The sequence below is a fragment of the Phytophthora sojae genome, assembly GCF_000149755.1.
Source record: "Phytophthora sojae unplaced genomic scaffold PHYSOscaffold_4, whole genome shotgun sequence".
Classification (NCBI taxonomy): domain Eukaryota; phylum Oomycota; class Peronosporomycetes; order Peronosporales; family Peronosporaceae; genus Phytophthora; species Phytophthora sojae.
The window spans coordinates 5,297,659-5,309,118 of NW_009258118.1; the positions used below are offsets into that span (position 1 = coordinate 5,297,659).

At 55.5% G+C, this 11,460-nt stretch overlaps 6 protein-coding genes across 6 annotated transcripts; 2 read left to right on the plus strand and 4 right to left on the minus strand.

Moving 5' to 3' along the window:
• Positions 1 to 57: 57 nt before the first annotated feature.
• On the minus strand, positions 58 to 1,218 carry PHYSODRAFT_332092 (hypothetical protein; the record flags this gene model as incomplete). Its single annotated transcript, XM_009529030.1, has 1 exon — positions 58 to 1,218. One exon carries the CDS (start codon positions 1,216 to 1,218, stop codon positions 58 to 60), a length of 1,161 nt encoding a protein of 386 aa, XP_009527325.1.
• A 2,626-nt stretch (positions 1,219 to 3,844) lies between these two features.
• Positions 3,845 to 5,180, minus strand: PHYSODRAFT_354660 (hypothetical protein). Its single transcript, XM_009529031.1, has one exon. It carries the CDS (start codon positions 5,112 to 5,114, stop codon positions 3,954 to 3,956), a length of 1,161 nt encoding a protein of 386 aa, XP_009527326.1. The 5' UTR covers positions 5,115 to 5,180; the 3' UTR covers positions 3,845 to 3,953.
• Positions 5,181 to 6,613: 1,433 nt separating this feature from the next.
• On the plus strand, positions 6,614 to 7,888 carry PHYSODRAFT_544179 (hypothetical protein; the record flags this gene model as incomplete). Its single annotated transcript, XM_009529032.1, has 1 exon — positions 6,614 to 7,888. One exon carries the CDS (start codon positions 6,614 to 6,616, stop codon positions 7,805 to 7,807), a length of 1,194 nt encoding a protein of 397 aa, XP_009527327.1. The 3' UTR covers positions 7,808 to 7,888.
• A 73-nt stretch (positions 7,889 to 7,961) lies between these two features.
• Positions 7,962 to 8,595, minus strand: PHYSODRAFT_332095 (hypothetical protein; the record flags this gene model as incomplete). Its single annotated transcript, XM_009529033.1, has 2 exons — positions 7,962 to 8,343; positions 8,381 to 8,595. 2 exons carry the CDS (start codon positions 8,593 to 8,595, stop codon positions 7,962 to 7,964), a joined length of 597 nt encoding a protein of 198 aa, XP_009527328.1.
• Positions 8,596 to 8,637: 42 nt separating this feature from the next.
• Positions 8,638 to 9,401, minus strand: PHYSODRAFT_559231 (hypothetical protein; the record flags this gene model as incomplete). The annotated part of the gene is made up of 2 exons (XM_009529034.1): positions 8,770 to 9,401; positions 8,638 to 8,674 (listed from the first exon to the last, which is right to left on the minus strand). The coding sequence occupies exons 1-2, from the start codon at positions 9,369 to 9,371 to the stop codon at positions 8,638 to 8,640; spliced, it is 639 nt and encodes a 212-aa protein (XP_009527329.1). The 5' UTR covers positions 9,372 to 9,401.
• A 378-nt stretch (positions 9,402 to 9,779) lies between these two features.
• On the plus strand, positions 9,780 to 10,412 carry PHYSODRAFT_503999 (hypothetical protein; the record flags this gene model as incomplete). The annotated part of the gene is made up of 1 exon (XM_009529035.1): positions 9,780 to 10,412. One exon carries the CDS (start codon positions 9,780 to 9,782, stop codon positions 10,410 to 10,412), a length of 633 nt encoding a protein of 210 aa, XP_009527330.1.
• Between the last annotated feature and the right edge of the window lie 1,048 nt (positions 10,413 to 11,460).

Genomic DNA, 11,460 nt, shown 5'->3' on the forward strand with positions numbered 1-11,460 from the left:
TCGAGGCGGTCGCCAATAGATGCTGCTCACAGCTTTGGTCGAGGGTGGGTATCTCTGTTACTCAGACATGGAGCTCGACGATAGGGACGAGGTGATGCTAGCGACCGAAATGGTCTGCTTGCCGAAGCCCGTGGCGTACTCCTGCGCGATCTCCACGGGACTCATCTGTCGCACCTGCTGCAGACAGCGGCCGCAGAATGTCACCTTGTGCTGGTCCAGGAAGCCGGCGACGCCGACGATCGCGACCTTCCGTTGGACTCGGCACGAACGGCACAAGTAGCCTCCACACAGTTTGCACGAGTGTCCCTGCTTGGTTATACCATTGGTTTTGGAGATGGAGGCCGTGCACGTGACGCACGCTGGAGGGCGGTGGGGTCGAACTCCGGACTCTTTGATAGCAGCGTGGCGCTTCCGCAGCAGCCACGTGATCTTCTTCATCTCGCTGCAGTGAGCGTACTTGAGAATGGTCAGGTATCCCGTCGTCATACTGGGCACCACGAGCGTCTTGATCATGTCTCCTGCCGGGTCCACGATGCCGGAGCCGTACGCCTCGACGAGGTCGGGGCCGATCTGTCGGAAGATGCCGCACACAGTCATGTTCGCTCGCACGCGGCCTGGCAGATCCCCGGTCTGCGGGAAGTTGACCGAGTGGTAGATCTGGCAGCCGATGCGCTCCCCATTAGACAAGCGCACCATGTTCATGTACTCGACGTAGACGTAGTCGCGGTTCTTGATCAGTGGCGTCGACGCGAACGGCAGGTCGAGCTCGATCCACCGAACATTCAGCGACCGGAAGGGCTCCTCCGCGGTGGGCTTCTCGAGCACCGCCAGCACCGAGCCACCACTCATATCCTTGACGTACGATGCCTTAACACGCATCGCTTCGGTAGTCGTAGCCACCGCACCGAACATGCAATCGTCGACGGTGCCCCACGTGGTTCCCGTCATCAACAGCGCCGGGTAGTCGGTCGTCTTGGAGCCCATCTGAGACTCGCGCACGACGGGGTTCCGCTCCACGTACACACGCGTACCCTCCTTGGACTTCATGTACTTCCACTCGCGCTCATCGACTTTGGGGCCCCCGTGCGCGATAAAGTCCTCGTATTTGCTCACCTGCTGGTCGAAAAAGTTGTAGGCGAAGTCCTTGAGCGCGACCTTGTCGGCGTCCGACAGGATCAGGTCGCCGAACGGACTCGGGATGAAGCGCTCCTTGACCATGGCCGAGAGTTGTGTAATGTGAGGTTGCCGAGACTCGGGCACAGCGCGAAAGCCTGAGGATCGACAAGTGATCTCGACCTTGACGTCAGCTGAACGCGGGAGGGGTGGGCTGCCCGCCGCGGTTATCATGGTCGTGTCAGGACCTCAGGCCCTGTCTTTTGCCGTACAAATCCCCATTTTGACTTGGAAATTAGAAGTCGAGCGAGGCCCAGAAGCTGGCAAAAGCTTAAACTTACAAATAATAAGTTACACGAGCAGGTGGCGCTGCACACACCCCCACAGCAGGGAGGTTCGCCCCCTTCTTTAGCGCTGAGGTGGCGCCGGCTGAAGGCGATAAGACCGCAGGAGAGGAGACTGGAGTTGCGCAGTCAAACTTGACCATATGAAAGACTTGTTGCACTTGTTCCTGGAGTCACCCCCCGGGTGAGTTGGAGATCCTTTTCTCTCTCTCCTGGGTATGATGTCATGACAGGACCTTCTTTGAGGCTGCGGAGCGCACGGAGGATTTGAACGCTGGCAACGACGCGCAGAGTACGGAGAATCGCGGCGTTGAGCTGAGCTCGAGCTTTGTTTCGAGTTTTTTTCGGTGCAGACCCGTCTTTCGAATTGAAGGTGCGCCGGCGCAAGGGCTTTCTCTGGGGATCCCGAGGCTCCGCACCACCAATGCCGCTGCGTGGCTCTGCATCGGCAAAGGGACGGGTTTCCTACGAACTCCAATGGAAGACAAACGATCTATCCATCATAGATGCCATGCTGGTGCATGAAGTATCTGTACTGTAAACCATACGCTGGAAATGTAGAGGCACGAGGGGTAGCAACTTCAACGTTCGCCTCACACTTACAATTGCATCATGTTTTTTTTAGTGCGGTGCACGCTATGATTCATGCTCTTTCGTAAGACGATACTTAGCCCCAGAGAGCCTACCGTAAGACAAAGCGTCTTATGTTTTGCAATCAACGCATTTTGGCTACATCTTCGTTTTAGTATACCAGTGGCTCCATTGTATTTTGTCCGTCAAAACGTAAGACAGTTTGTCGGACAACAATTTGCACCATGCGATTGGCCAAAACTTTCAGAGGGTAGTGTCGTTGCGTGCGTTCCTCCGTTGAGCCCCGAGGACAACCGCTTTGCCGTTTTTGAATTGCTCGTGCCACCTACAGTCGAGCCGGCGCTCACAAGCACGAACATGTAGTCGGTAGTGCGGCCCTACTGCCAACTACAATGTACACGCTTGTTTGAGAATGGTTAAGAAATTAATGCACCCGAACCATCAGCCCAGCTTGACAAACAAAACGTTCAGGGCTTTATAGTGAATTCTAGTTAATGCATAACCAAATAGAGCCCCTCTTCCTCCGGTAGTGCGGCCCACGAACCCTGTCGTGTCCTCTGAGGACGCCTCCGAGCGAAGCAGTGCACGACGAGCGCGCACACATGCTCCGCACCGAGGCGTTGTCGGAGGACGCGAGGGAGTAGACAATCAATACATTATGGGATCTTACCAAAGTCATGAAATGAACTGTTTTGTAGTAGCAACAAGGCAGCGTCAGCCAGTCTTGGTATTTGTATTTGTATTTGTATTTGTATTTGTATTTGTTGCGGTTTGCTTGGCTACCTTACTCCCGGAGGCGCACACTGCTGCAGCTCCACCTACGTCGGTAGTGGACACCACCGACCTCACCCGCGGCCACGTGTAGGTAAGCTGTTGGTGGTGTCGCAAACAAATAACTACAAAACGACGTGAGGGCCTCTAAGAGTCAAATGAGCGGCGAAACTTCTCGGGAATACATGAAAAATGCCAAAGCTAAAGTAATTGATCAGCCCGGCTGAAGGCGCTTACCAGTTTGCTCGGTCTGCTACTGTAGTACTAGGAAATCTAAACGATCTAAGCTCGCCGTGGTGTTTTAAATATGTAGAGGGAGTTTGTTGGTGTCGCAGCGCTCCTCCGCACAGTTCTGTCGAACCGCCAATCATTACTACCACTACTATGCTGCGCCCGATATTAGTCAGGATACGAAGTGCAACGAAATGCATCAAAAAGAGTAGCGAAGAGGAACGCGGGCCTTCCTAGCAGAGCCTGCGAGCACTCTGCGCCTGGCAGTGCCAACAGAATTGGCAAGTCGTACTATTCGCCAATCAAATCACTAGATTTGGTTTGTCGTCAAACTGTCTTACGAATGCTCGACACAAGTGAGTGTCGTGCTGTCAGCACTAGGGTCCCAAGTTGGGACGCCTCGAACCTGTAGCCGGAAACCAGGGTCCTTCCACGGGCTTCAACATTCCCCGCTCAAATGGGAGCAAGGCCGCGAGCAGGCGTTGCAGCAATCGGTAGCAGAATTGAGACCGTACATACCGGTACGTTGTGCCACGGATAATTACTGTGTAGCGCCGGGGGGGGGGGGCAAGAGCAAAATAAGGAAGATGCCATTGCTGTCGTATTGCTCCTCCCTGGGCTCCCGAGGGAGGATTCCTCCCAGGGAGGCCAACGATCCGGAGATCCTTGGAGGCGACCCCTGACACTTCTCCGCGACCCGTCAAATTTTGGAATCTGACAACGATAGGTAATCGTCTATAACTAAGGCTCTACTCCATTGAGTCAGCTGAATACATTACATTGCATTATTTTCTGTTATGTACAATGCAATCCCATCGAGCTTATACTACCGTAGTAGGCATCGGCAACCACTTGTGTTTCCAGAGATCGACGAGAAAAATGCACTACAAACCAGTCTGCCTCTCAATCGGACATCGTGCTGGCGTAAGACGAGTCGATGTGACAGTAAGAAGACAATTGCTTGCAGATGCCCGCGGCGTGTTCTCTCGCCACCTCTAGCGGGCTCATGCTCCTCACCTGCTGAAGGCACAGTCCGCAAAAAGAGACCTTCCGCATCTGCAGCTGCATGTCGGAAGCGACGAAGCACAACTTGCGCTGGATCCGGCAGGACCGACATAGGTAGCCCACGCAAAGCTTGCAGGTACTGCTTTCTCCCTTGCCATAGTCGCCGATTCGAAGCTTGGAAATAGGAGCCGTGCACGTAACGCAGACGCTTGCTCGAGTCGGGGTGCCCAGTTCCTTGGCCATCTCGTAGCGCTTGGCCAACATCCACGACATCTTCTTCATCTTGCTGCAGTGGGCGTACTTGAGCGTCGACAGGTAACCGGTGGCAATGCTCGGCATCACGAGGGACTTGATCATTTCGCCACCAGCGTCGACAATACCCGACCCGTACAAGTCAATGGTGTCGTTTCCAATCTGGCGGAAGATCGTGCAGACGGTGATATTGGCGCGCACTCGAGCGGGGAGCTTCTTCGTCTGCGGGAAGTCGACCGAGTGGAAGATCATGACGCCAACACGTTCACCGTTCGAAAGCCGAACCATCTTCGTGCACTCTAGGTAAACGTAGTCGCGGTTCTTGACGAGCGAGGTCGCTGCGAACGGGAGATCGATCTCCATCCACTTGACGTTCATGGAGTTGAACGGCTCATCCACGGTGGGCTCCTCGAGAGAGGCCAGAACTGCGCCACCGCTCATGTCCTCCACATAGGACGCCTTGATCCGCATGGACTCGAGCGTCGGGTTCACAGCCCCGAACATGCAGTCGTCGACGGTTCCCCAAGTAATTCCTGTCAGAAGAAACTCCGGGTGGTCGGTCTTCACTCCGTCTGGGGTTGTCCGGATCATCGGGTCGCGTTCAAGGTACACTCGAGCATCGTCCTTGGTCTTGATCAGCTTCCACTTCTTCTGGTCCACCTTGGTGCGGTCACCGCCGATGAAAGCCTCGTACTTCACGATGTTTTGGTCAATGAAATTCAACGCGAAGTCCTTGAGGCCCTGTCTGTCTGCTTCCGTGAGGTTGAGGTCTCCGAACGGGTTGACGACGAAGCGGTCTTTGCCCATGGCTGGTCGGTCTAACTGATCGTGTAAGTCCGATTCGGGCGAACGGGTACTTGCTGGGGTGGGGTACCAGCAAATTGGAGACTGCGCTGTCGGTAAGCCACCAGAGAGCTGCCATTCATTCACTGGTTGCGCGAGGATAGAGCCTACCCCGCTCGGTCTCGTGTCTGATCCGGATACTATAGTACTTGCACGGCCAGGAGCTGTGATAGAACTCTTGGTCTCAAGAGAGCGTCGGTATCGTTGGATTGGGTTTTCAAGGTACGTCTGTTATGAATTTACATGTGGCGGCATTACCGAGGAATGCTTGGGCTAAATATCTAGCACATGCGTTCTTACTTAAGTATACGAGGAGCTCGATGGGCTTCAGCTCCGGTCGCGAGTCAGGATGCCACGTCGTGCATTTTAATGTTTAAAAAAAAACGGATGGACGCAACTTCAAAAGGCCCTGGCGGTGAGGACAAATATTGGACACTTGTGCCTTGTTTGTAGGTACAGCATAAGTACCTGTAGTCGGTTGGCTGGAGAAGTCGTGCACTCGTCGCAAACCATTGCGTCTGTGGACCGTACGGTAGTGTAATGCGTGTGTGGACGCATCTGCAGTGGACGTTGGAGCTCAAGCGTAGGGACAACCGCCTGCTAGTCTCTCCGTATAGAGTCAGCTAATGCATTGGTGCCGGGTCGGAGATACTTTCCTTAGTCTGACATTTGCCGCCTGCCTCAAGTGGACGGGGGTAGGCGCTTGTTAAACCACCCACCAGCCGCATTTTCGCACGCTTCAACCAACTTCGTCACGAGCGCGAAAGAATTCTACCGACAATTGATTTGGGGTGGGGTGTTTAGGATGTGGGGCCAGGGTGACGAAACTGGTGACCTTGCTCAGACAAGCAAACGTGAGGCAACAACCACCACCGACCTCACCTGCTGATCTCTGCTTTCTCTGCCCCCTGCACGAGCCGACGAGTGCAACGTGGCAACGTCATGCTGGCGTAGCGCATAAATCGATTTGTTGTTGATCGCTTGGTACACGTGTGCAAGTTGTTGTACCGAGTAAAAGCTTATGCACAAGGTCAGAGTAAATGCTCGGCCAAGCTGCGTTGGTGGAAGCATAAAGCCCTTACAGTAGTGATGAACTCGGGTTTACATGGGGATAAGGACGCCGAAAAACGCCATCCTCTTCAGCTCCATGCTGCGTTAGCGACAGCAGCTTGAAGCCTCTCATAAGTCGCAACTGAGCTGAGGTGAGTCAGTCTGGCGGGGCCATGCTTGAGGAAGCAACCACTCTCTTTTCTCTCTCTGGAATTGGAACGCCAGAGATTTCGTTAGCGCTCCTGCCAAGTTATCAGGTTTGGAGGATAAGAAAGCGAGTATGCATCCCAACAGAGGACGCGGCATCCGACTTAAGAGTGCGAGCAATGATACCGATGACAACAAACTTCAGTTCCCGATTTACCCGCCGGTAACGCCCCCACTGAGACCATCCAACTTCCGGCCAGGTCATAATGGGCAAGAACCGCTTCGTTGTCAATCCCTTCGGGCACCTCGCTCTGTCCGAAGTCGACCGGTCCCAGCTTAAGGAATTCGCCTACAACTTCTTCGATCAGTGCGTGCTCAAGTACGAAGTTTTCATCAGCGATGGTGGTCCCAAGGTCGACCCGAAAGACTGGAAGCATATCAAGACGAGAGAGGATACGCGTGTCTACCTCGAGCGCGATCCACCGATTCGAACGTCACTCTCCGGTGTGGTATCGGATCACCCAGCGCTGCTGATGACGGGGATAACCTGGGGCACCGTCGACGACTGCATGTTCGGCGCATACAGCCCAACTCTCGAGACCATGCGAGTCAAGGCCTCGTACGTCGAAGACATGAGCGGTGGCGCCGTCCTGGCTGTGCTGGAAGAACCAACGCCAGAAGACCCATTCCGATCCATGACGATCAAGTGGATCGAGCTTGACCTCCCCTTCAACTCGACCACTCTCGTCAAGAATCGCGACTACGTGTACATCGAGTACATGAAAACCGTCAAGCTGTCGAATGGTGAACACATTGGCTGCCAGATCTACCATTCGATCAACTTCCCACAGACAAAGGAACTTCCGAACCGTGTGCGCGCGAACATGACGGTGTGTGGCATCTTTCGCCAGCTCGGGCCCGACACCGTCGAGGTCTACGGCTCAGGAATTGTTGACCCTGCGGGTGACATGATCAAGGCACTCGTTGTACCCAGCATGGCCGCCGGCTACCTGACCGTGCTGAAGTACGCCCACTGCAGCAAGATGAAGAAGATATCCTGGCTCCTGGGGAAGCGCTACGAATTGGCCAAGGAGTTGGGAGCCCCAGGTAGAGCCCACATTTGTGTCACGTGCTGCACACCAATCTCGAAACTTCGGCGCGGAGACTACGGCAGAAGCGAGGGCAGCACGTGCAAGCTCTGTTCTGGTTATCTGTGCCGCTCATGTCGTATCCAGCGAAAGTTGACATTCACCAGCCCCGACCTTCAGATGGAGCAGCGCAAGGTGTCGTTCTGCGGTCTCTGTCTGCAGCAAGCCAGAACCATGAGTCCCTTGGAGGTGATCAAGGATCTCATGAATTCCCCAGACAAGGATAAACACCTGACAGCGACCTCTTCCACGGCCATCGACTCATCTTACTCAACGTCGTCCGAGTACTGCCACTCGGAATACAGTGGCTAGTCGATCGATTCCGTATACCTGCAGGAGTTTCGTGATGAGTTGAGTTCAATAAGTAAAGATGGCGAATAAAGTGTAACCTTGTGCTTCATACGTTCGCTCTCACACCATAATCCTCTGCAAACATTGGAACACTCCAACGACATATCACAGCATCTTACACCTCCTTCTCCGGCTCAGCCTTCGCCGCGTCAAGAGCTCCCTTGGTGACGTCTTTGTAGCAGTGCGGGTGCGTGCGCTCATACTGAGCCCTCATCCACCCGAGCGTCTCGTCCGACTGCTGGTTGAGACTCTGCCTGCCAGCTTCCGAGAGGCGCACGGTGTCTTTCGCCGTGGTGACAGCCTGCTTCGCCAGCTCCCACTCCAGCTCGTTCTCCTCCTGCTTGTGTCCCAGCAGCACGAGCGCCTTGTAAAAACCCTTGACCTCCTCCTCCTTGCCGCGCTCGATGTCGATCTTGAACTTGGTCTCCCCGACCTTGAACTGGAGCTCGCAGTCGCGGTCGACGACGCCTGTGGACTCGAACTTCACGTTCTCCACTCTGTGGTTCTTGTACTCATACCTCTCCACCAGCTTACGCGTCGTCGTGGACGTCTCGGCGCTCACGGTGATTAGCGCGCGTCGTGAAGGCGAACTCCTGGCGCACCGACTGCAGCGCGTACACGATCTCCTCCTCGGGCAGAACGTACGACGCCGCCCACGCGCCCGACAGGTCCGAGACCACGTCGCAGATGTCCGTCGTGCCCGCGATGTCGGACGCCAGGCCCTTGATCGCCGAGTTGGTGTTGCCCATATTGCGCTGCGGAATCCAAAGTGAGAGCGGAAATCTCAATTTTCAATGGATACAGTTGAAGTGCACCCTCATTGAGCAACTTACTATGTAATACTCCACACAAACCCTCATTTAGCAAAGGCAACTATAGTTTTGACATGGATTCAACAGCTCCTGCCTATGGATACAACCTACTTCTTGCCCTCGGCGACAGTCTGAGCCATTGCGCCGGTGATAACTTCGCGATAGCAGCGAGGATTGCGCTGGTTGAAGGCGTTTTCGAGCCATTCGGCGGCCGACGTCGCTTGGGACACGAGGTCGTGCCCGGCAGAGATCTTCAAGCTGTCCGCGGCTTCGTCCAGCCCCTTCTCGGCTTGCCCCCAGCTGCGAGAGCGCGACTTTTGCTCTCGGGCGAGCAGCAGCAGCGTCTTGTAGAAGCCCTTGACGAACTCCTCTTCCTTGCGGGCGATGTCGATGGACACGTCGAACTCGCCGATGTGGAACTTGATCTCGCAGTCGCGGTCCACGCGCCCCGTTGTCTCGAAGAGCACGCCGGAGATGGGGCAGTCTCGGTACGTGGCGCGCTGCACGAGCTTGCGCGTTGTGGTGGCGTTCTCGCCCACCGTCATGATCAGCGCCTCGTTGGTGAAGGCGAACTCCTCTTTGGCCGACTCGAACGCGAACAGGATGTCCTCGCCCGGGAGCAGGTACGACGCCGCGTGTAGCTTGCCGAAGTCCTTGGCGGTGTTGCAGATGTCCGCGGAGCCCGTGAGGTCTTTGGTCAGGCCCTTGAACATGGTAGGGAGCGATCTGCGGTGGTTGGTGAACAGGCGCGCCAAAGAGACAATGACAGAGGCGGGCCGGAACTGCCATCACTGATGCCGCATCAGCGATGAAAATCCATCGAGCTGGAAGTGCTCTCTGTCTGCAGCCGCACAGACAAAGACCTCTTCGTTAAATGGATACACTCTGCATTTTTGCACTCGAGCGGACATGGGCCCGTACCGCGGCGCTGGATTTCGTGAGCCAGACGGATGCAGTTCAACCTGTTGCAGTGCCCGCATTAGTCGATTGTCCCTCACAACGCGGCTATAACTCGACCATTGTGGGTGCCGCGCCTGTCGATGTAGCGTTTCCGACTTGCAGGAGCTCACTTCCCAATTGACCAAGCTCCTCGCACTCACTCTCCTCAACCGAAGAAGACCATGTTGAAGGGCCTTACCGGAGACTTGTCCGGCGCTGGCGACGTGTGCCACGTCATGCGCGACTTCTCGCAGTGCCTGGCCATGCAGTACTTGCTGCCGGGCGAGGGCATCATGTTCTCCATGCAGTCCACGAAGGAGGAGTTCACGTTCACTAACCACGCGCTGCTCAAGATCGCCGGCAACAACTCGACCACCACGCGCAAGCTCACGGAGCGCTACGACTACCGCCACGAGACCATCACGGCCGTCAAGTTCGAGACGGCGGGACTCGTGGACCGCGATTGCGAGATCAAGTTCAAGATCGGCGGCAAGTCGATGTCCATCGACGTCGCCAAGGCCGAGCAGGCGGACGCACAGGACTTTTACAAGGTGCTGGAGATGCTCAGCCGCCGGCAGCTTGAGAACAATCGCGCGTGGGAGCACGGCTGTCTGGCGCTCAAGTACTCGAGTGAGGCGCTGTATCTCACCGAGAACAGCGGCCAGACACTGACGAAGCAGAGCGACGAAGCTGCCTCCTGGGTTGGTGAGCTCTACAAACGCACGCACCCGCTGTGCTACAGAGAATTCATCACCAGCGCGTTCCAGGAGCTCCGGCTCATCGACAAAATGGAGCGCTTCCAGATACAAAAGTAGAGACCCAACACCCACGTATGAACCAAACCGCGACAACGCCATCAAATGCGCAGTAGAGACCTTGCCACTTTCCTGGTTCTCAGCAGCTCGTGCTTCATTTCATGCAGCTTCGGTACCTTGTTGCTGTGTACTCCACGGTTTGCTGTTTACGTGACAAACACTCTCGTCCAACTTCAACTGTAGCCATTCTTGATGTACAGCAAGAGCCCTGCTGCAAGACAAGGCTGGAGCTGCGCCTCGCGCTGTTGAATAGAGCCACAAAACTTGTGAAACCGGGCGAGCTCAGAGGTCTTGCTCTGACTCAGGGGCGCTGATCATTGCTCAGTGAGCAATCATGGACGGATGCGAAGGCCAACTCATGGGTGCGAGGCCAACTCGTGGTCACAGAGAACCAAAACTTCAGACTGATCCCTCCGTACATTTCCCGATCTCTCGAGATGGATGCAGTACAGTATCGTTACCTGTAACTACACTGCGTCGCTCGTGTATCAAGCAGCGTCAAGGGCGCTCCTGGACGGATCTACATAAATACATACGCAGCTCCACCTTCGAGTCCAAGGCTCGGAATGATCCATTTTGGATATGCGACTAAAACCGTGGGATGCAGCAGTGGGAAGGCCGTGAGATAGTGCGCTGCTTACCGCGCATCTGGCGAGCGATGTGTCGATCGTTGTTTGAGCGCAGCGTTGGTCTCCGCTGCTGGCAAACAAAGGAGCCGCAGCACCTGGTGCTTGCATACGCGTGTCGTATCCTACCTGTACGACGGCGCCTTTTACAGGAGCCAGCGGCCCAGACCGGAGAGGCAAATGATACCGACCTGGTCCGCGCATCGCCGATGCGAAAACTGGCGTGGAGTTCCAGCGCCCATTGAAGGCGCCATGGATGTGCTTATCTTCTGATTGCGGCAAAGCTCATCACCGCAAAAAATAGGTTTGATGCGACGAAGAGCGCAGCGTCACGCGCGCCTCCAACGCGCGGTGCTGCCTCGACTCGCCGACATTTTGCAATGCGGCACGTTGGAGGTGTCGTGCTGCGCTGCCAGGCGATG

Coding starts and splice junctions, on each gene's coding strand:
- PHYSODRAFT_354660 (XM_009529031.1), bottom strand. CDS start 5,114: ATGGGCAAAGACCGCTTCGTCGTCAACCCGTTCGGAGACCTCAACCTC.